Below are 23,005 nucleotides of genomic sequence, written 5' to 3' on the forward strand. Positions count from 1 at the left end.
AAGACCCACTGCAATGAAAATAGTGCTTTTGGTGTTTTTATTATGTTCTCATGGCATTTTTTCTGATAATGGAGAACTAAGTTAAAGAAAATTAAGCTCAAATTTGCATTTCTGAGTATTTCTGTATTGAAATTGTTCAGAATCGGGCGCAAATGAAAAAATGCAGTACGTTAATGATTGTATTTGTGACCTACACTGAGTGGGTCATAAGCTGTGTGTAAACAGAGAGCTCTCAATAATGTGTGGCGGGAATGAAGTTGCTCTGTGCCAATTGGCCCCCCCACAACTCAGAGGCAAAGTTTCTAATGAACTCCTGCCGCTCAGCAGAAACTACCACCTGGAAAACGATTTTGGATTTAAGCTAAAAACGCAATGATCATAATTAAAAGGTCAAAAGGTCAATGGGAATGCTTGAAAGTGGATGAAAAGATAATCGGCATGGGACTTTAAAGATTTTATTTGTATAATGGTGCAGAAAATTAGTATTGAGCTCCTAGAAACAAGCAAGAATTCAGTCCCGACTTATTTGGGAAGCTCCTCCATCCTCCACTGGTTACCTGTATAAAGTCACCTGTTTAAACTGTTATCAGTCTAAAAGACCCCCGTTCACGCCCTAAAATGTCAGATTACAAATTCTGCACCGTGACCAAGACCAAAGAGCTGTCGAAGGACACCCAGGGGCATCTTTTTTAGATTCTGTCTCTCACAGTTGAAGTTCATCTCTGGTGAACATTACAGACCTCTCTCAACTTCCAGAATTGGTGACTGACAAATGTTTTTTTCCTCCAGAGTATGAGATTTTTTGAAAAAAACTGGTTTCAAATATATAATAACAGATGTCCTCTGTCACCTGTGAATGAAGCCCATGGAGTGGATTCCATCCAGCGCCAGAACCACCTCAGCAGTGTAAAAGCGAGCCCACTTCTCTGGGACATCATAGTTACTCATCAAGTTCACCAAGTCACCGCCGGGCATGTACTCCATCACCATATAGAGGTAGCGATCATCTTGGAACGCAAAGAAGAGCTGCCGGATTGAAAAGACCAAGAAGATAAAAAAGAACGTTTTTCTCCATCCCACAATAATCAGGACTCGTTGCATCTTTAGCTGATAAATGGGCTTTGGTCACCATACCTGCACCACCCATGAACTGTTGGCAAAAGCCATGATGTCCCTCTCCTCCCAGAAGAAAGCAGAGTCTGACCTCTTGATCATTTCAAACTTGCTCAGCAGTTTCATAGCATAGACTTTCCTTGTTGCTTTGTGTCTCACCTGAAGTACAACAAAATGACAACATAACACACTTTTAATTGTTTGCAAACTAAAGTTTGGACATTTTGCCAAAGTAGCAGGACATCTTAACCGATTGTATCACATTAGAATTATCCCCACGTGCTAAAATAACTTTTTATTCACACTTTAAAAAAAGGACTCAGTAGAAGTAAGCACTTTTGACAGCATTTTACAAATACAAGGATGAATATATACTATATTAAAAAACAGGTAAGTCGAAGGGGAAGTGGTATATAAAGTAGTTGAAAATTGGTTTGAATAAATAACCTTTTAAATTCTAATGATTTAAAGGTCACTATTAAGTAGCTAAACAAACAAAATCAAATAATGTAAAGAGCTAGAATTTTTTATTTTATTTCAAGTCTTCTTAATATAAAGCAGTGAGTGACTTTGATGTATAGATTTACTCTTTATTAGTACCTAAAAGTAGATTACTTACCAACTGAACTTCTCCAAATGCCCCCCTTCCAATAACTTTAACCACCTCATAGTCCTCTGCTTTCATACGTAGATCCCGGATTTTACTAATGGTTTCTTTGTCTAAGAAAAACAAGACGACAAAATAAAGACGATAAAATAAACTGCTCAGAAAAACAAAAAACATTTCAAAACATTTTTGCAACGGACTAAAAAAAGCAAATCTCCAACAGCACACATTTCCAGATCAAAAGAAGAAGAAGAAACCGTCAAAATGCCCAACCAAGTATCAAGGACTAAGGTGGCTGTTTTTACAACCTGAAATCATTCCAGGGACCTGCCAAGTTTTGAACAGAAACAAGACTGTTGCTCCCCCCTAAAAAAAAAAAGGGAAAATCTGAAAGGCTCAAAGCATTTGGGGAAAGTTTGTTGCTTACTGAGGGTTGGTCTCTGCTCCAATGCAATATTTCTAGCTCCCCAAGGAAAGATAGTATCCAGTGTTCAGCCAAGTTTGGTCATGGTTGTAGTAGAGGGCTAATTTTCCAATTCACATGGGCCACAATTGGCACAGGAAAGCATGGAAAAGCAAAGTGTCGGGGCATCTAAGTTCAAACATGCTACAAAAAAAAGTTGATCTGGAAAAAAGTTAGAAATGTTTATGATCCACTAGTTTATATTCTGACTGACATGCTGACGATTTCAAATGGGGAAAAACTTACTTTTGCTGCTGGGCTGTATGTAAAAAAAAATCTCCCTGAACGCTTTGCCTGCATGTGTGTGTTTGTGTAGGATAAGTGCAGTGGATTCGACTCTGTTATCAAGAAACAATGCATTAGGAGAATTCAGAGGAGAGAAGCCTTCAGGCAACCCATGAACTAGTGTCTCAGCAGATAGCTAATCCATTAGTCCACATCCATCAATGTTCTTCTACAAAAGATCAGGGCTGAAAATAATTGAGGAGATGTGTAATGGCAGTTTTTGCCCACGGTTTTACAATAGTTGTGGTTCACATTTACACAGGAAGTAGAATTTTTCTCATGTTTGTGTGTGTGCAGTGCTTGCATGATATGATCTGTCAGAAACCACTACAATCCAACCACTATTGGACTGGAAAATTGACATTTTGTTTAAAAACACATATGTGAGTTCCATAAAAAATATGCACACACAAAAAACAACAACTTTGCAGCAACCAAAGAGAAAATTAAAATAATTTAACCCGTTTTTGTTAAATCACAAGTTGACTGATGTAAATACAATTCAAGAAGCAAAGGGTTTTTTTTTAAGTTAAGATTGTGATATTTACTTTCATCTCACAAAAGGCTTGTCCTTAAGCAAACCAGCCATAGAATTATTTGCACTGAGGAAAAGCGTTTTTCAAAGTTGACTTTGAAAGTTGGCCACACTAGTTCATGTCAGTCCCACCATAAGGGGAAAGCCCAGTAAAGCCTCCTGAAAAGGATTCATCATCACCGCTGGGAGTCGCATACGTTGCCAGAGCCTTAGCCACATAGACCCGAACGGCGGCCGACCCGTCCATAAGCTGCAGGTTTCTGGATTGTCCGAGCCCCTGGGGCGACGTAGAGAAGAGTGGCCGCATCTTAAGGGAAGGGCAGGTGTATCTTGCAGTTCCATTGAGGCTCGTCATGAAAACTGAATGAACCATTGTTGTGCATGTAGTAATTGTATCAAAGTATTTGTAAGAATAATGGAACTTGTACATACTTATGACATACGGGTGATGCAGTTGTACAGCTTCCTTGTGCCACACTTTAGTCGTTAGTAAGGTGTGATCCCTTAGTGAGCATGCGCAAATGCTGCACGCGCAGGGTTTGCCCATAGGACGACCATAGGATGCCAACACAAACTACCATCTAATAGTCTAAATTCCTCATTTCTAACAGCCAGGAGCCTATTAGAAGCGCATACTTATTGCATGAACAGCACTAACAGGCTACGAAGGAGGGGTTACAAATTTGTACGACACACCTGCATTTCACCTACTTCACCCTTAATCTACGTACACACCAGGCATGTGTGTCACATTTTTTAAAAAGCTGAGCGTCGGTTCACACTGGACTGTGCCAAACCTGAAAACTGTATGTCAGTTGGCAGAGGCTTGGCGCCTCACGTCGAAGCGGTGCAAATCTTGCTCCAGACTTGCTGTCATATAATTCCGGTCTGACACAAATCACAATTATTAGTTTCTCCTTTGTGATCAATATACAAACAGTTGGCACTTCTATGTATCGTAAAGGACACAACCCATACATCCATACCAAACCCAAGTCCCTGAATGGCCAAAGTTTGACTGGTTTACCTTTCAGCGCGTGTGCGTAGAGCCCACAAATGGACTAAGAAACTTGTGAATAAATGTGCGAGCTTGAACGTGGAAAGTCAACACACATATGCGCGTACTTTCATTGACTATTTATCTCTTGAACGTGCATTTCCGAGCCTGGCGTGAACAAAGCATTATTTTTCCCATTGAGTCTTGTATAAGTGTTTGCTATATGTGTAGAAATAATGGGCATGGAACACCTGGTTAACCCGTACAGGGTTACACAGGCAACCCGTACATCCTGGTTCTTAGGATATATTCAAAAACAAAAACTGAGCACCTACACTAGCCCTGTTGTAGGGTTTTTAAAGGTGGATTAATATTTTTGTTGTGCTTTAATTAAAGTGAGTGTTACAAAGTTTGAGGGGCCCAGAAGATAAAAAAAAAAAAAAAAGAGAGAGAGCCAACCTTAATATGCATCATGTGGGTCACCATCCATTAATGAAAGGCCCTTTGTCGTGGACAATAAGCAGCAGACACCTATTGTGTCCAAGCCTACATATTGGCAGTGGCCTAAAAACAGCCCACTTCTTTGAGCTGAGATCTAAAGCGCATACGTCATAGACATGAGCAAACACAAACGGGGCACTGGAGTTCATGAGGAGGAGTTCGATGGGACATACTTACATCTATTCAAAAAGTTGTCAATGCTCTTGTTTTTCCTTAAGGCAGGGAAGTCAAGGTCATACACCAGAGCATCCAAGCCATCCTAGAGGAAGAAAAACAGAGTTCAATAGCAGCAAAGCAAAACTGTGTCTTGTGGACTCATCAAAAACAATTACAGTCAAAAAAGCAAAGAGGTATTTTGATACGATATCTAGAAAAGATATTGGTTTTCATGTACAAATGCAATTGGAAAACTGTTGTAAAGTCCGTCATTCAGAATAAATGATGGGATAATGTATCTAAGATTGTTTATCGTACAGATATTAGGTTTATATATTTTTTGTTGTAACTGTTATGTCAAACAACTGATTGCACAGGCAGAAGCCTCTGTTGAGAGAAGAAAATTAGGACTTTTCACAATTCTCAGTGTCTTTTAGACAAGCATCTATTTTAAAACAAGAAAAGTGGCAGAATGGCAAAATAAAAATAAAAAAGTATTGGAAATGATCCGGCAATAACTCAACGTGTAAAAAATATAAATGAACCCCAAACTGCTTTGCTCCAAAGAACTACAAATGAAAACTATAATTAACTCAGTAATGATAACTACAAATTGCTGATAAGCATAATAACCCAAACTGCTTTTGACTACTTTTTGGTTTTAAAGCAAAAGTCTTTATCTAAATGAGTCCCAAACAAATTTCAAAGCACATAATATAAACCAAAAAGAACAGCTTGTCTGTGTCTTTCTTGAAACATGTAGCATCTTGACTCAGACAGATGAACAACAGAGCAGTAAAACCGTCAAACGCTGAACCAAGGTGAACCTAGATAAAGATAAATGCCTTAAAGTCAGAAATATGTTTGTTACCGTGAGCACGGCCAGTTCAAGCACATATTCAGATTCCTTATCATGACACAACCAATAGAAACATGTGACAAAGCAGCATTTTCAGCTGGAAGATTGGCAAGGCTATTATGATCTGAAACAATCTGCCTGGTAAAATAAAATGAACTTTCATTTGTGTGAATATGACAAATTTACACTGAATTGGAAAGAATCTGTGCAGCATTCATCTGCTTGTTTGCTTTTTATTTATTTTTTATTTAATTTTAACAAAGCAAGCTGTTGACTGGCGGACAAAAATATGTTCTAATAATAGACAAGAAAAAGAACAGAGGGTTGTTACAAAGAAAATAAGATGAAAGGTTCAAAAATGACAAACAGGACAACATAACCACTGTGAAACGACAAAAGACAACTGGAAATACACAAATATAAGCATGGAAAATAGTAAACCTGTGTAAAATGAGGCTCTCTTAATGAACATCATTGTGTGTGAATTAGGGCTGCACGATATGAGGAAAACTTGCGATATGCGATATTACTGATCAATATTGCGATAAGAAAAATTTGCGGTAAATAAAAAAAAAGAAAAATAAACAAAAACATCATTCCCATTTCATTGCAACAGTTTAAAAATTATACTCCAAATGACCCTCATCGACATGGGGGACAAACGTCAGGGTGGCTAACCCTGGTCCTCAAGAGCCTCAACCCTGTCTGTTTTCCAATTCTCCCTAGACTGCTCGATAATGATAACCAAAATCAGGTGTGTTCAGTCAATCAGGATGTGAAATCACTTGAGTCAGCCAATCAACAGCAAGCTGGTTAAGGGGAGCTGGAAAACAGGCCGGGTTGAGGCTCTTCAGGACCAGGGTTAACATAATAGGCCTCCATCTGATTGGTCAACAATGGGAAGGCGTCCATCTGATTGGTCAAAGCATAAAGGGATTTATTTGATGTGTTAAATGCTTCAAGCTGCTAGAAGATTGTTTTAACACATTTTGAGTTTGCGATTTATTGCGATATTCGCCGTCTTTTGCGATATGCATATTGCAGAGCTGGATATTGCGATAACGATAAATTTGAGGTATATTATGCAGGCCTAGTGTGAATTAATGTTGAACCAAAATTCTAAGAATCCAAATGCACATGTTGCACACATAATCAAAAACTATTTGCAAAACACCAGTGACATTGAACATACATTAAAATTGCCAAATATTAAATTCTAAAATTCTTAAGGAAAAAAAATGTGTTCTCTGCACTGTGTGGTTGGCATAGTCATGAGAAAAAATATATATACGCCCAGCGAGTCATAACCTGTGCTCATGATTTGAATGATTGGCTTTAATGCTTGTACTGCTTTGAAAGGAATTATGGCCTCAGGCAAAAAAAAGCATTGCTGGATCCATCATTGTCTAGAAAAACTGCAGTTATATGTTGTTTTTTTCTTCATTTCAAAGCGCTGTTAGTAGAGCTGACAACATGGCCAAAAAATAAAATGTTTTTCATTCCAAATTTGATTTGAATCTATTTTTTCTCCATGCTTTTACTTCCTTTAAAAAAATGACAAATGATGGAATATATTTAACAAAAACTATTTTATTTTAACAGCTCCTTTGGAAATTGGCTCAAACACGAAGTTCAACTAAACACAAGATGTGAAAATGTTTGTAGATCAATGCAGCAGATGTTTTGTGAGCTACCACTAGCTTGAGCATCTCATGAAGACAAACACTGGAACGCAATCGAATGAACATTTCGGTAGCAACAGCCTTGAAACCAATTTTGCTGCGTGTGGTTTGATGCTCCAAGTTTGAGGTCACAACCTCAGAAACCAAAATCTCATTAAAAAAAATGAAAGATTAAAAAAATCTAACAACCAAATAATTCCATTATAAAATTTCATTAAAATATATATATATAAATATAAAGGTGTTATTAAAAAAATATATTACGTTAAATGCAGACAGAGAGGAAGTCAGAACATAATTAAAATAACTGTTTTCTTCTGTATTGATTTCTAATCAATCACTGTTCTCTGCTTTAGTATTTTCCCCGTGTCAATGAAATGTTTGATTTTCAATCACAAATTAATTGTTTCCGTTTTCCTGCTGAAAAACGCCCCCATGAGAAGAAGGGATTCAGTCAGTCACCTGTAGTCTGAACCAAATGTAAAGTCAAATTCAAACCTGCTGGAAAAAAAGGACAGATTTAATAAAGGGGGAGCAGATTGACAGAAATAGCACTTTTGTCCTGATTCTGCCTCCAGTTGATTCATTTTGACATGAAATCATAACAAAAATATGATCATGTTTTGGATTATTGCCATCAACAGTAGACATGCAGCACTCAATGGGGAGGGGGTTAGCTTAACATCGACTCTGTAATGTTATAAAGGCACTACTACTAAAGTTTCATATGAAGTGGCTTCATGCCTGTTATTATATTTATAAAATACAGTTTCTATGAATTAATTGTATTGCATTTTTTCACCACGTCTTAAAGTCCACTCAGTGAAAATATAGTCAAACTTTGTTCACGATAGTCTGACTGGGTTCTGATTGAAAAAGGAGCTGTAGACTGTATAAAGTAACAGAAGTACGAAGGAGTTGTTCAGGACACGTTTGGGAGCTGTAAGACAATGGTGAGATGTACTGTAGGTTTGACAAAGGTGCTTAAGATGGAGGTGGGACTGCACCAAGGATCAACTTATAGCTCCTTGTTTGCTGTGGTGATGGACAGACTGACAGATGAGGCTAGATAAGAATGTCTGTGGACCAGGATGTTTGCAGATGACATTGTGATCTGTTGTGACAGCAGGGAGTGGGTGGAGGAAATCCTAAAGAGGTGAAGGTTTGAAGGTCAGCTACAGTAAGACGTGTCTGTACGTAGACAAAGAGTGTCAGAAGCATTGATATACATTACTTGATTGGCCGTCAAGTACACATGATGTCACACATGCGCCATCGCTATGGATCGAGTCTTCCCGAGTGAAGAACTGAGGAGGTCCGAACACGTACGCAAAGAATCATAAAACGGGACGCAATGTTTTACAATCAACTACAAAATACATGTCAACTTAATTATCTGATCAAGAGTAATCATCACAGGATACAAATGCCATTTTAATAGAGATAAATTAGGCTCGGAAGCGTGAAGTGTGTGCTAAAGTAAGTGCTAGCAAGTAGCATGCTAGTTTGGTTCATCAAGGTATATATTGCATGGATGGACGATACCATCGTCCATCGTGATGGGTGAGTGACATCCCGATGGAGAGACACCATCGTGATGCCACGCCCCCGCCACGCTGCGAGTCGACACCATAAGCCGCGGTTACATGTGCAAAATATCTTGATGGGATCAATGGTCGGATTAGAATCCAACCGTGTAGATGGGCCCAGAAAAATGTTTTCAGAATATAACAAATGTTCACTAAGGTCACACTTTTGGTCGGAATAAATCATTCGCACATGCGCAGTAGGGTTTGAAAAACCGGAAGAGGATGTGAGTTCCGCCGAGCGGCTATTTTTTTCCAAAACTTTATTGAATGTAACAATTCAGTACAAAACAATGTTAAACAGCGCCGAGCGGCTATATACATTGACATGTCAGCTCGGTAATATTTGAGACGATCTTCTAAGCGTGCTTTTAATATTGTTACGGTTATTATGAAACACCTGTTCGCTCATCATTTGAATTTTAATCCGTGTGGTCAGTGCTTTTTCTGAACGGAGCCGGAAAGAAGCCAGGATTAGCAGTATGCTAACATGGGCTAACAACATTAGCTTTGGGTGACGCTGCAATCTGCATCCTGGCTGCACGTAAACATGTGGGAATAACATCAGCCTTTATTTAATCGGGACACGACTGGAAACACAAATCCATGTGATTGTTTGAACGGTTTCTAAGGACTGAGCGACATTTCTGCTTAAAGCTTATAACGCCCTCAAGCGCTGTGTGTGTGCTGACGATCCGAGCTCTGCTCAGACACACACTTTTAGACCCGGTTCTGAGTTCGGTAGCTCGTTCCCCTAGAGCTGCGGGACGGATCGCAGTCTTAAATCTCCCACACATAACGCTCATGTAACAGAGCACCCCCCCCCCCCCCCTTCCCATCAAACACAAAGCTGTAAGTCCGCGCTCCGCCGGTCCCCTTGACGTGTGGTGAGCGGAGTGGACTACTTCTTTTCTATTTTGTTCGGTACTTTTTTCGTTAGTCACTTCCCTCAGTTTATACTGGATCATCGCGGATGAGTCATTAGTTGGGAAAAAAATAAATAAAGTAAAATAACGAATAGCAATTGTATAAGAACGAAAATTTTACCCCCCCCCCCGACGATATCATCGTCCATCCCGATGGTTGACAGCAAACAGGCATTGACAGGCCAATTTAGGGGACATCGCCCAACCCTCGTTCGCACTTTTTTTTAAGTGACTATTTGCACCTAAATTTCAAAAAATATTGCGGCCAGTGTTGAACTTCTTTCTTGGCCGCACAGATCTGGAAAAAGGGTTCTGGTAAGGATTACGGTTAAGTTTGAGGGTCAAATACACCAAATGGTTCCTGAGTATGGCTGTTTCTGCAGATCATTGCGCAACCCAAAGGGTTGCGTCGACTGCAGAGAACAAAGCTAGCTAAAGTTTGACTTTAACTTTACCAACAACATCATGTAGCCTTGGACGCACTTAAAATACATGCGGGCAATGCATCAATGTGCATTGCCACACATTATGTGTGATCAACATGAATTTCCATCCTTTTTGGTGCTGGTCGCACGTAACTACGTACAAATCTCCTTTGCCTTTGCCTTCATTACATCAGCCCAACTAGAAAGTGCAGGGCTCACTTTCTGCCCAGTGGCAGAAACTATTCACTATTCACTAAAGGGAGCATTTTTTAGGAGCTGTCCCCCTAAACTTTAGCCTGCCAGGTAATATCTCTGTATTTTAAATCTTAACCGTTTGGCAGGTGTCTGTAATGTTATGATACATGTTAAGTTTAAAAAATGTTTCTTTTATCAGCCAAAGATGCCAGCTGAGAGGAGGAGCCTTATTCTTCCCAAAGGACTATGAAATGGTCTATTTAAATGTAATTTTTGAATGCAATTGAGATGTATTTGCCTTAGATGTAAGGCAAAAATAATAAAAGATGATGACCATTTTTTTTTCATTATGGTAGATTTTTATAAGGTGCTGCTCACCTCATTTTATTTGTATGTGGTAGAGGGAGTTTTTTTCCTTTGTTCAGCTCTCAGGTGTTTTTAATAGGAAAACAGCTTTGCCACATTTTTTAGCAATTCAAGCTGATAAACTTAATCTCCCTCCTTTCTAGGCTTGGGTGACAAGCATTTATAAGCTCAGTTACATTAGATTCTGGCACATTGGCAAAATCAAAGCTCCCTGATATTTAGAAGCTGTTTATTTATTCTTCTGTTATTGCACTTTTTACAGGTTGATCTTTGGAGATAATAAATATTTAAATATACCATGAAATCATCAATTATCCAAGCTTCAATTTGTGCTACGTTTTGTGAAAATCGTTTTTGAAATGAGGGAGCTAGCCTGATTTATGCGGTTGATGTCTGCCTTTACTAAACTGAAACAGCAAATAGACAAAGGTCAATCCATTCATACGTATCGATGGTCAGAAGAATTAAATAAAAGGTGTAGATGCAGGTCACTTTATAAGACTGCCCCTTCGACAAAAACCTCTACAACTATCTTCAAACTGTTCTTGGAAACCAGCAAAGCCCTTCACAAAAACACAAGTAAATGATTCTCCCTAAAAATGCCTATAGTGGCAACAGTTTAACTAACTTTTACACTTTTTTTTTTACAGCAACTCTACCTTAAAGTAGAGGTTTACCTTTTGTTTTGTTTGTTTAACCACATACATTTCTATTGTGGTAAGATTATTTCTGTTGTCTTTATGCAAACTCTCTTTTTATGCTGTTCAAAATTGTATCCACAAGCTAGATATCCCTAAAAGGGCAAACTGGTGAGCTTAACAGAATATGGAGTACAATAGGGTTCTTCCAACAGATAAAAAGACATTAAAGCCGACAGACACATTGCAATCCTGTCAAAATCAGCTACATTTGGTCTTCTGAAAATCAAATCTAATTTCAAAAACTTCAGCAAAATACCTATTTTTACCGGTTGCAGTAAGGTTCATCCTATCTTTATGGATGCATCAAGTCTAACATTTCCTAATAAGAAGTTCTCATTTCTTCAGAGAAATATAGGTCAGCGTATGATGAATCAGCAGCTCAGACAAAACAGCAAATTCGCTTAAGTAACTTTGTAGTTTCTAATCAACAGGGGCTGCCCCATATGAGCAGCAACACCACAACTGCCCCGAAGGAAGGGTGGAAAAAAAGGGAAAATGTGGGAGCAGGAGGAGAGGGGGAAAAAGGGGTTGAGAGGGTCCAGCTAAAAGGAAGAAAGTCAGACGCTGAAATGTGCCAATAAATGTATCACAAATTAACATGAGCTTAACATGGACCATCTTAAAACCTCAAGAGTGGCCTGGTTAAAAAGGTTTTGCATTAGCAAGGCCTCAACTGGCTATAAAGGGCAATTTTGTTAACCAATAAGTACCAGAAAAATGTAAAAAATAAAATAAAACAGAAGAACTGAGCCTTTCAGAAGCGTAATCACAAGCCTGGGAGCAGCAATGTACGTTTGCATAACTTCCTGCCGCAGCAAAGTCTGGACAGCCACAGTAGCATTCCTTAACAGGACTGTACACGTCAGAGAGCTATTTTAGGTATGCAGCCAAACAAGTTCTCAACAAAAACTAAGGGAGCGAGTAGAAAAAACATCCATAGCAAAGTCTTATCTGGAGTTTAATTCCATTTAGTATTTGAGTTTGAGATATGAGCAAAACATGCGAGTAGAAAAGCCTATTTATTCAATATTGAATGGTGAATTAAGAAAAGTAAAGAAAAACAAAAAATATTGTACAGAACATGACTGCCAGGCACGTTCACGTGCATTAAAACAGCATGGAAAAGGAGTTACAGTTTCAGAGAAAAATAAAAATTGAACTCACAATCATACCGTGAGTTTTAACAGTAGCACACATAGGAAAAATGTCAATACATGTACTCTACTTTTTGTTTCCATAACAATTTTGTTTCCCCTTAGCAAGAAAGGGTTGTTACACCAATGACCAACTTCCAACAGGGAAGTTAGGACCCAAATGTGTTGGTCAGATTGTCAAATCAGAAGGCGCACACAAAGCAAGAACATGTTCTGTAGAAAAAGAAAATTAATCCAAAAGGATTAAAAACACAGAACTTCTGGCATTTCATCTAAAAAAGATGAATAGCCAACATTTTACCAGGGCGCAACCAATAAAAATCTCAGGTTGCAAAGGAGTTTGAGGAATTAACAAAAAAAGACAGACGTAATGTGGTCGAAACCACATGTGATTGGACACACAATCTACACAATTGATACATTGTGTTCTGCGTCCTGATTGGCTGTAGATAATTGTCTATCAATCTCCTACGTGTCGTGTCACCTGTACAGAATGAGTTCTGTTTGCCAAATTTACATAAATCTTTGCTGACAGGCAAATCTGTTGTCATTCTATAATTCTGGACTTATATCTTTATGAAGGTTTGGACTCAGAGTTTTAACAAGAGAGAAAAGTGTGAAAATGTTTGTGTCTGAGAAAAGTGTAGAAAGTGTGTGGTGATGGGTTTTACGGCATTAAAACATCATAATAGTCTAAATAAATAAATAAAGATGACTACTTTGCGGATTTTACCTGTTGCGGGTCATTTATGGGACACAAATCCCGGAATAAACAAGAAACTACTGCTTATAATAACCCAGTTATATTCAGAATAAAAGAAATTAGGTTTTAAAACCTAAAGGGGAAAGCTAATAAGCACAAAGCTGGTGGTTCAAAAGTGTAGATAAAACTTTAAGTCTGCTATGCATTCTGTTTTAGACTATGAACACCAATTTCTAAATCCATCCAAAACAATCTACAGCAAGTAAGTAAGTCACAGTGTTGTGTAAGCTGGGGATAGACTCTACGAGCTCTAGGAGCTAAATAAATCTGATTTTACAAAGTCATTTTGCTTTATTGATATAGAAGCCTCCATGTTAAAACACCACGGTTGCCTTTTTATTAAAATACACAGACCAGAGGGAAGCAGTTTAGTACTTTGATGGTGTGTACTTGACATACAGAAACCATGCCTCACAAAACTAGCTGAGTGACAGGAGGCTCGGTTAGCAGCAGTGTATTCTTTCTTTCGCTCTCACCCATTCACACATGCCTTCTTTCATCTGTATTAGTACCTGTCAAGCCAGCAGATATGTCAAACAGAGGTGGAGATGAATGCTATGCAACAGTGCAAATCAAATAGTACAGGTGGAAAAAGAAGTAGAAGTAGCAATGAGTGTTATGTGAATCAGACTTAAGAGGGCCGTCCTTCACAGCACAGGTGATATTCCAGACTTCATGTTTTATCTGGTGCTTAAAAAAAAGAAGGAATTGGCTGTAAATTTCCCTATATGTGGCCTCAGTTTTAACTTTAAAATGTACAATATAACAAAGCTAGCTTTCATGTACACAATACCCTCCCTGGCAGTGTTCTGAATGTCATGCCATGAAGCCAGACCATTAGGTCCAGTTCAAATTGTAATAACCCTGTCTGTGCATGGGAGAGATGCTACAGTGGGAACTGAAAGGAGTTACAAACAATAATTAGATATCCTTCATGCTTCTTTTACCTATTCTTAAACTCTGAAGCATTGCATAAGGTGGTCTATAATGAAAGACTCAACTTAAATCACTCGGTTGTCTACAATCTTGTGAAGACAAAACGCTTTCCACACGTGAACAATTGTGCGGCCGCTCAGGCTGCTATGCAAACAAAGACAAACAGCACTGAAGGTTGTACTAACACAAACACAAATCATACAAACCGCCCAGTTTCAAGTCATGAAAAACCACATCACTTCCTCACTGCTCAGGCTGCCGGTGTGACAGAAATGTTCCTCACTTTACCGTTTACTACTTCAGCTCACTGAGAAAGACTCCAGTAAGACTACAACCTGAGTTATTTCAACTATTCCTCGAGCACTTTCAGATACTTCTGTTGTTGGTAATGCAAAGTGACAGTATCCTACTTATTACCTACAAAGACCGCATATCTAACAACTCGTCTGGAGAAACGGTTCTGACACTGAATCCAGGGGTGGCAAATCAAAGACTCCAGCAAGCAAACATCCCAGACAGATACTTCCACATGAGATTATAAATGGAAATAGTGCAGCACACCAATGTTTAAACCTGGAAAAACATGGCAAATGTAGCCATGTACTGCTTTTCTTAGCAAGAACAAATGAAAGCTCCCAATCACCTTTTCAAAATATCCTATCCTGCCTTTTACAAAAGTATAGTTGTCTGCATTAATGACAAATCAACCACAGCTCACCTATTCCAGGATAGAGGACCAACTATTCCAACTCCCTTTTACAGAAATGTTTAGTAAATCTCATCACACATAGATTGTGCTTCGGATTCAATTCAGCAGGAATGCACAGATATGCTTCAAAAATAGTTTGATTTCAGAACCTGATCGCATAATTTCTTTGATGTCCATCTCTTCTTGGTCAAGATCCAATCAGGACTCAAATTCTGACACGACGCAGGACAAAAAGTTTTCATTCATATGTACCTAAAGGCTCATGTGTTGATGTCCAAAACTGTCCTCCTAAACTTCAGAGCTAGAAAATTGGCTTTTTATGCACCAAAAAAAAAAAAAAAAATCAATCTGGAAAGACTGCTAGATGTGTAACACTGACAGTAATATTTGTAGTTTTAACATTGTAACTGCTCACATTTGAACTTGATCGAGAATCTTCCGCACCAAACTCCTCAAAGTATTGGCATGTGTTCCTCAGGGACATTTTAGTCATGACAACACTACAAAAACAATTTTTGATGCAGATGTTTTCAATGTAAAGCAGGTGAGATGGAATCAGAGTAAATGTGCCAACAAGCAAAGCATCAACTTGGTTTTCTTAGAAGAGATGGACTTTCTACAATTCTGCAGACAAGATGGATAATTAATCAAAATACATTAAAACAAAAAACACTCCACTTGCACAGATGACATTAAAACAAAACAAACCTAAAAATGCAATGACAAAAAATGAAACCCCTCACTGTGCCACAATCATGACAGAAAAAAGGCATAAACTGACTTTGTGTAAAGTGATTGTTGTAACCAGGGCTCTAAATTAAGACCTACAAAATGCGTTGCTGTTCATTTTGGTGGGTAAAAATAAAATGAAAAAAATAAAATTTGGGTTAAAGCGAAATCCTTACATTTCCCATGAGAACTTTATTTTGCCGTTTCATCCACTCATTGGCTTCGTGCTAACGTTTGCATGGCTGGATAAAAGTGCGAGGAAGGGGGCTTGCTTGGAAGACATTACACCAAGTACAAATGTTAGTGGTTCAACGGTGGGAAGAAAGAAAATTGTTAACAATAATGCAAATCAGTCAGTGTAAGTCAAGGGAAAAAAAGGATGATCAAAAAAATAAAAACAGCTCTCTAGTTGTGAGTTGCTGTTCAAACAAGAAAACAACATAATTTATTGTAAGAGGACAAAAGCAAATCTACATCTAAGATATATCTTTTTATCCGCAATTATTTTCAGAAAGTTGTCCACTCCCTAACTCCCCAACATTTATGTTCAGAGGTTTTGCATCATTTAATTTCTTTATCAGTGATCTGGTAAGTTGTTCCTCTCCGCTCCACTGTGTTTCATGCTGAGAAAGCAAATGTTCTGCACATGATGTCGTAGTGTGATGAACAAATATAAACAACATGTAAAAATATCCAGACCAATGTCTGCGGGTTCTCCTGACAATCTCTCATGTGCAAAAATAACCTCACAATCAAATGGGCGTAACACATTTGTGAAGAATGTAAAGTCAACATTGATTCCACTTTCGGCTTCTCCCATCAGGGGTCGCCACAGCGAACAAGTCGCATGGTAAATTTGGCAATGTTTTACGCCGGATGCCCTTCCTGACGCAACCTTCTCAAGCCGGGCTTGGAACCGGCAGAGGTAGAGAAGGGAACAGGGAGCAGCCCGGAGTCGAACCCGGGTTTCACGGACGGAAGGCGCCGCAAACCAGCACGAGCTAAAGTCAACATTTTCTCATATTTTCAACATTTATTACGTTATTGAGACAGTCGTGAAAGTGGAGGCGGAAAAAAGTCAAGGTTATTTACAGTTTATAACATATTCAAATGCATTTTCCACCACTGTTAGGTGGAAGACACCAAATGTACAAATATTAATATATATATTGGTATGACAGAACAGCTCAACTTAACTGAGAAGTGAATTAATTCAGCAGCACCAGGCAGCATATTGCCTTCACAATAAATGCTTTCCAAAATCTGTCATTTCAAATGTTTGTCGATAAAATATTCACTTCAAACATTCAAAGAATTCCTGTTTCCAAACGTGCTAAATTAATTCTTGAGTTGCTGTGTTTCTTCCAGAGCATGTTGGGGTTTTTCCATCTTACGGATACTTTTTGTTCTGTTTTTACAAGTCTGCTAACAAACCAAGAATCAATGGGAGACAGCTCGGAAATCAGGGAAGAAATCATCTTAGAGTTTAATCTGTCCATTAAAGGAGAAGGTTGTTGTAACGACGGCAGGTATTCATAAAATATAAGGCAGGAATTAACCAAGCTCTGTCTGGTATTCGGGTTGGATTTCAGCAAATCAACCGTTTAAAATAAAGAAAAGAAAAAAGAAAGTAAGAATGTGGGGTTTAAAAGACGTTTAAGGATTAAGTAAAAGTCACAAAAACCTATAGTTGGTTGTGCCCGTTGATAATAGACTGTTTTGTAGAAAATAATTAACTTTGAAAGGCATAAACTGGATTGTTCTAACCTACAAAACCATCAAACACATTAAATCTAATTAATAAATATTTGTTTCTATAATATTTCAACCGGCATAACTTAAGAAAACGACTTGTTTTGTGGCCAACGTTAAATTTCAACTTCAGCTCACTCTTAATCCTTTCAAACATGTAAAGTATACTGGGCGTTCATGTCATTCCATGGTTCAGGTCTACTGGCCCTGCTGCTTCCTATAGGTACTTTTCAGTATGTTCATACTTCTGTACATCTTGTATTTCTAAAACTTAAAATTAAATGTCAGAGTAAAAGTTTATCGTAGACTGATGAAGAACTAGGAACTAATCAATCTGTGGTATTACAGTCGAACAAAAGTCAATTTCAGGAGCTCCTGATGTATGTCAAGTAGAAGAAAAACCAGTTCAAAACAGGTTCCCGTATCTACCTGTCATTCTAAAGTACCAGCTGATGAACACATCTCATTTTACAAGTCCTAGAGCCGTGACAGGAGGAAAGGGATATGCAGATGCTCTGCAACAAGGAGGATCTACTTAAAAAGGTGAAGATAAGAGAAACCAGACTGGAAAACAAAATATAGATAACAGGATATCTGTCTAGAGTCAGAGCTGTGTTGTAAGATACAGGCTAAATATAATCATACAGCAGCAAAGACCAGGCTTCTACGGTTAAAACTTTCATTGTAATGTCAAGTGGAACGCAGGTAAAGAATTGTAACCAAAAAAGAACCACCGCTGTGAATTCTAATGGTCGCCATGACTCATGGCGCTTTATGACTTAAATGTCCTGATTCACAGCCCTCAGTAACACGAGACTTTATCCTCCAGTCTGCACAATTTTGGGTTATGGGAGGAGAGGAGTGAAGCCCACACCCTACCACCTCAGAGCAGCCGGCCGGGTCCCAACTCCCTCTGAACATGCAAAAAGACTTTAGGACGGACTTGAACCTCCAGAAAAGTCAAAGACAAGAGGTTATTTGATTAGCATGGAATTTTATTAAACAGTGGGTGGAGCTCCACGGTGGCAGCAGAGAGAGCTTCAGCAAAAGGCTCCATTCATTGATCAGAGGAGATTGCAAGAGGGCGAAAAAGGATGAACAACACCCTTGTGTGTGTCTGCCAGTGGGAATGGTGGCCACAGGTTTTTGGCGTTCAACATGCAGAGAGGCTGCACTCTGAGTGACTTTCAGGGCTTGGTCTAACAAAGCAAATGAGGCCATTAAGACTAAAGAGGTTTTCATTTTAGAGAAAGATGCATTTTAACAACTTAAACACCCACTCTAATCATCATTTGATCCACTTTCAAAGTCTTTCCAGCTGCATTTTAAGTATGATTGTTGTTTTTAGCCAAAAAAAAATGTCGTTTTCTAGGACATAGTTTCTGCAGAGCAGCAGTTCATTTGAAATTTGCCTCTGAGTTGTGGGGGGGGCCGATGGTGAGAAGAAACCCCCTCCTTACGCTCCCCATTACTGAGAGCTCTCCATTTATGTGCTTTCCCCCCTAGCTTACCTCACACCACCAATCTAACATTGACAAATGGCGAGCAATATTGGAGCTAACCAGCAAAACGAAGAAACAGACGTACATGGATCTAGTCGTGTACAAGTGGAAGGGGAGCTAGGAGCTGGTGGCCCAACGACATTTTAGTCTGCTCCTGATTCACCATTTGAATAACGAAACACTCAGAAATGCAATTGCAAGCTTAATTTTCTTTATACGTGTCATCCATCGTAAGAAAAATACCTCAAAAACATGTTAAAAATACACCAAAAACACTATTTCCATCAGAGGGGGTCTTTCACAGGTGGGCAGGTCTAAAATAGACAAACCAAATTCCTGCTTTGATGCTCTTTTGTTTTTAATCTAATAATTCATGGATCCTACACAACCACCATATTGTAATTTGTTAAAAATTACAGACCTGCAGTACGGAGACCCTAAAATATTTACTGAAATGAAATCAAGTAGAGCAGCCAATTCATTAAATCTGTTGCAACTTAACCACAAACAACAGGTGTGACCGTGTCAGGCCCTGGCTAATTTCAGCAAATGTCAACATATCACCAACAAGATATTTGCACTAATAACACCGAGCATATGATCACAACAGTTTCCATGAGTAACTGGGAGCCAAATCCCTGTGAAAACACTCGCTGTCACTGTCGCTAAAGCTGAAATACTCCTCCTATCAACAAACCCTTGACTCAACAACATTCCCTTGGCATTCACTTCACAGTGAGTCAGTTCCCAAGACTCTCTTTATCATCAGTCAGATCAATTCAGGGGTTGACACCTATTAGACTGTAGAACAGCAAAAATGTACCTGATGCCTGCAGGTTATAGAAAGCCTACAAAACAGGCCGACCTATTTAAAGGTTAGAAAAAAAATGCATATAATAAGGGGGAAAAAAACACTTTGAAGTATCCAAACACCATATAGTACAAAAACATTCACAAGAGTTAAAGATTTGCTCATCTAAAGGTATTCTGGCTTACGGATAGAGCAGCCATAGCTCTTTTTCCAGTGTTGACTATAATCAGAAATCGAAGGATTTTGATCATACATGGAAAAAATAGGGAAACAAATCAATAGAAAGATACAGACCCAGGGTGAAAAGACCCCCTTTTTTGAACATCCATTCACCAAAACTTAAACCAAATTTCTTAAGAGATGCAGAGATGGTCAACACTAAAATAAAATAACTCCACTGGTTATCAAAGATAAAAACATATATAACATCTAAGGAGTAGAAACAGATTAATCATATAGATAAAACCGATAAAAACTAGAAGGAGCTGCATTTCCAGAAGGAAATACAGGGTTGAATGCTCTATTGCTGAATGAAAATTAAACTTAAAGGGTAATAATTGGCACATAAAAAATATAAAATACAGAAATGGTCAACGTTGACCATAAATAAAGTGAAAACAGCACAATAACAGAACAGATATTTTTGTGAAAAATGCCAGCGCCGGGTATCGAACCAGCGAGCTTCTGCACCAAGGATTCCCCATGTATTTCAATGGAGGCAAAAATCCTGGAAATCCTGGAATATCTTGAAAAGTTCAGGGATTTGAAGGAGCAAAAGTCACAGCTGGAAAAAGCTGAAAGAGCTGAACATTTTAACAGTTGTATGGTTAAAATAGCTGAAAAATTGTAGAAGGAGTTAAGCGGGGAAAAAAATGGCAGAAGAGACTATAATAAAGAAAGAGAAACAGGAAAAGAATTAATAAATGCATACTAAGATAACAGCATGTAAAACTATCTACAGTTTTTAACTGTCTAAAAGTGAAGTCATTTATTAAATGTGGCCAATCCCTAAGCAATTCAACATCCCTGTCACATAAACAGCTGGAAATAAGTGACAAGTTTGTCCTATTTTTTCATTAATTCTCTGTTTTAGCTCTGAGTCAAAAGCTTCATCATTTAGAGGGCCGGTGGTTTAGAAAACATGAGTCACAGCAGCTAAAAGGCACACAGACAGATGAATGTGATGTCCTCCTCATTCAACGTTTATTGTATTCTGGTGCGCATGTGTGTCGGCGGCAGACGAAGTGTGTGAACTTAATCGACCTGTCAGTGTCGGGGGTTCGAGCGCCGACAAACCGCTGGTCTCAAAGACAGACAGAAAGACAGAGCTCTGCTCCGACTGAGGAGTAGGCTGACCCTGAACCGCACACTGCGCTCTGTTAGCTAGCTGGCTAGCTCACAAGCTACACAGACTTTACTTACCAGAAGACAATCCGTGTTTATTTCCGACTTTGGGTCCTTCAACATGGCATCGATTTTTTCAAACCGACCCTCCATGTTTATCTCGGAGGACATTTTCCTGCCAAACTTAGTCCCCCGTGTTGAGTTAAAAACAAAAAAAGAGCTCCCTGGCGAGGCGGTGGAATGGCTAGCAGTTAGCCGCGGCGCTAGCTAGATGGCCAAACGTCCCTTTCTTCGCGCAAACTTTTCCACCGCGCTTCAGAGAAAATGCATCCTCCTCCGGAAATTTCCACAAAAAATCGAGACGTTAACGGGGCACTGGACACGCCACATGATTGTCGAAGTCGGAAGATGTTTTCCCGTCCGTGAGTGGCAAACAACTTCCGTGCAAAGATAATTGCGGCGACAGATTAGGATGCCACTGAGGATAAGGGCTTAAAACGCTGCTGCATCGAAACAAAAGACAAATAACACGTTCGTGCAAAATCTTCCCGAAAAGTTTTTTTTTTTTTTTAATGTTTGAAAGTTGGCTAGTCCGGGCCCGTTTCCATGTTTCGCAGGCCTAGTTTGGAGGAAACGACTGAATGATTCTGACAGCTCAAAAGTAGAAGTGGTGGAGAAAAAAACTTCTGCTTCTTCCAAATTTCGAACAGTTTAAAACGAGGAGTCGCTGAACGTTGAACGGCAGCCCTTCCGCTTCGCCCCGGTGTCTGTCAAGGCCCGTCGAATAGTTCCCGTCCGGCTGCCGGAACTCCTCCGCGGGGTAGAACTACGATCCAACTTGGCTGGATGTTGTTTTTTCGGAATACAATCGCAGACTGTGACCGAATTTCTCATACAGCCTGACCAACATGTCCGCCTTCCTGTTCAAACACTCCGGAGAAGCTACTTCAAAATGTCAAGTACTGCGCATGTGCCGCTCCGAGGCGCGTTCAAAGATTGAACGGAGGAAACACGTCGATGTCTCAGGGAGCCAGAGCGCCCGCGTGCTCCTGATTTTAGACCTATTTCCTGATTAGTTTTGACAGAAAACTACAAAAGTTTGTACAATAATAAAGATAGGGTAGAGTTAAGCATGACTATCAAGGTTATTGAGATTTAAAACATTTTGATTCCAATAGCCCTGTTTATGCATTCTGAAAATCAGATCATAATCTGTTCCTTTTGTTTTCAAGTCATATCAATAATGTAATCTTATTTACTTTGTCCAATTATGCCAAATTTAATGGTAAATCATATTGATGCTTAGAATTTATGTCAATATTCTACTTTCGTCCTGTATAGATAACTATGTATACCCTTAGAAGCATATTATGGCATAAATAAACACATAAAATAAAACTGTTTGGCCACCTTTATAGGCAGTTATTTAAATAAAATAAAAAAAGTGGCCCCTTTGGAACGATCAAAACTAAAATCATGGTTTGATTTAATCTTGGTTTCAATTTATTTTAAGGAGTACATGACCAAAATTGTTTTCTGAAGAAATTCCTTTTTAAATTTCACAATATTAGTACGGTAGATGTACCATTAAAGACAGTACCACTGCAGTCAACTTTATTATTATCATATATAATAATAATATTGCTCTTAATAATATTGTTATTACTAAAATTGTTATTTCTTATTTTTCATCATTTCTTTCAAGTGTAGTTAGTGTTATTATCCATCTTCTGTTTTTAATAGTTGTTGTAACAAGATAATTTCCCCTTTATGTGGTCAAAGATTTATTCTATTCTATTATTTATTTAGTTAGTTACATTTTTTTACTTTAAGGATATACATGCTAATGTTGTTGGCACAATATCAGAATCAGTAAGTAACTGCGTTAAAAGATCTGCTTTGGCCATT

General features: G+C 38.7%; 1 protein-coding gene across 4 annotated transcripts in view; it reads right to left on the reverse strand.

The window, feature by feature from the left end:
- The window catches only part of rock1 (Rho-associated, coiled-coil containing protein kinase 1), a 48,150-nt gene extending 26,002 nt beyond the window's left edge, over positions 1-22,148 (reverse strand). For all 4 annotated transcript variants that reach the window (XM_011487016.4, XM_078934242.1, XM_011487013.4 and 1 more), the window contains exons 1-5: positions 21,176-22,148; positions 4,679-4,760; positions 1,733-1,833; positions 1,135-1,272; positions 851-1,026 (exon numbers count right to left, since the gene is read on the reverse strand). In XM_011487016.4, the coding sequence (XP_011485318.1) occupies positions 851-1,026; positions 1,135-1,272; positions 1,733-1,833; positions 4,679-4,760; positions 21,176-21,268 (590 nt within the window). In that variant the 5' untranslated portion in view covers positions 21,269-22,148. The remainder of the gene's footprint in view (positions 1-850; positions 1,027-1,134; positions 1,273-1,732; positions 1,834-4,678; positions 4,761-21,175) is intronic.
- Between the last annotated feature and the right edge of the window lie 857 nt (positions 22,149-23,005).

Source organism: Oryzias latipes, chromosome 17 (assembly GCF_053564925.1).
Source record: "Oryzias latipes strain Hd-rR chromosome 17, Olatipes_Hd-rR_3.1".
Classification (NCBI taxonomy): Eukaryota; Metazoa; Chordata; class Actinopteri; order Beloniformes; family Adrianichthyidae; genus Oryzias; species Oryzias latipes.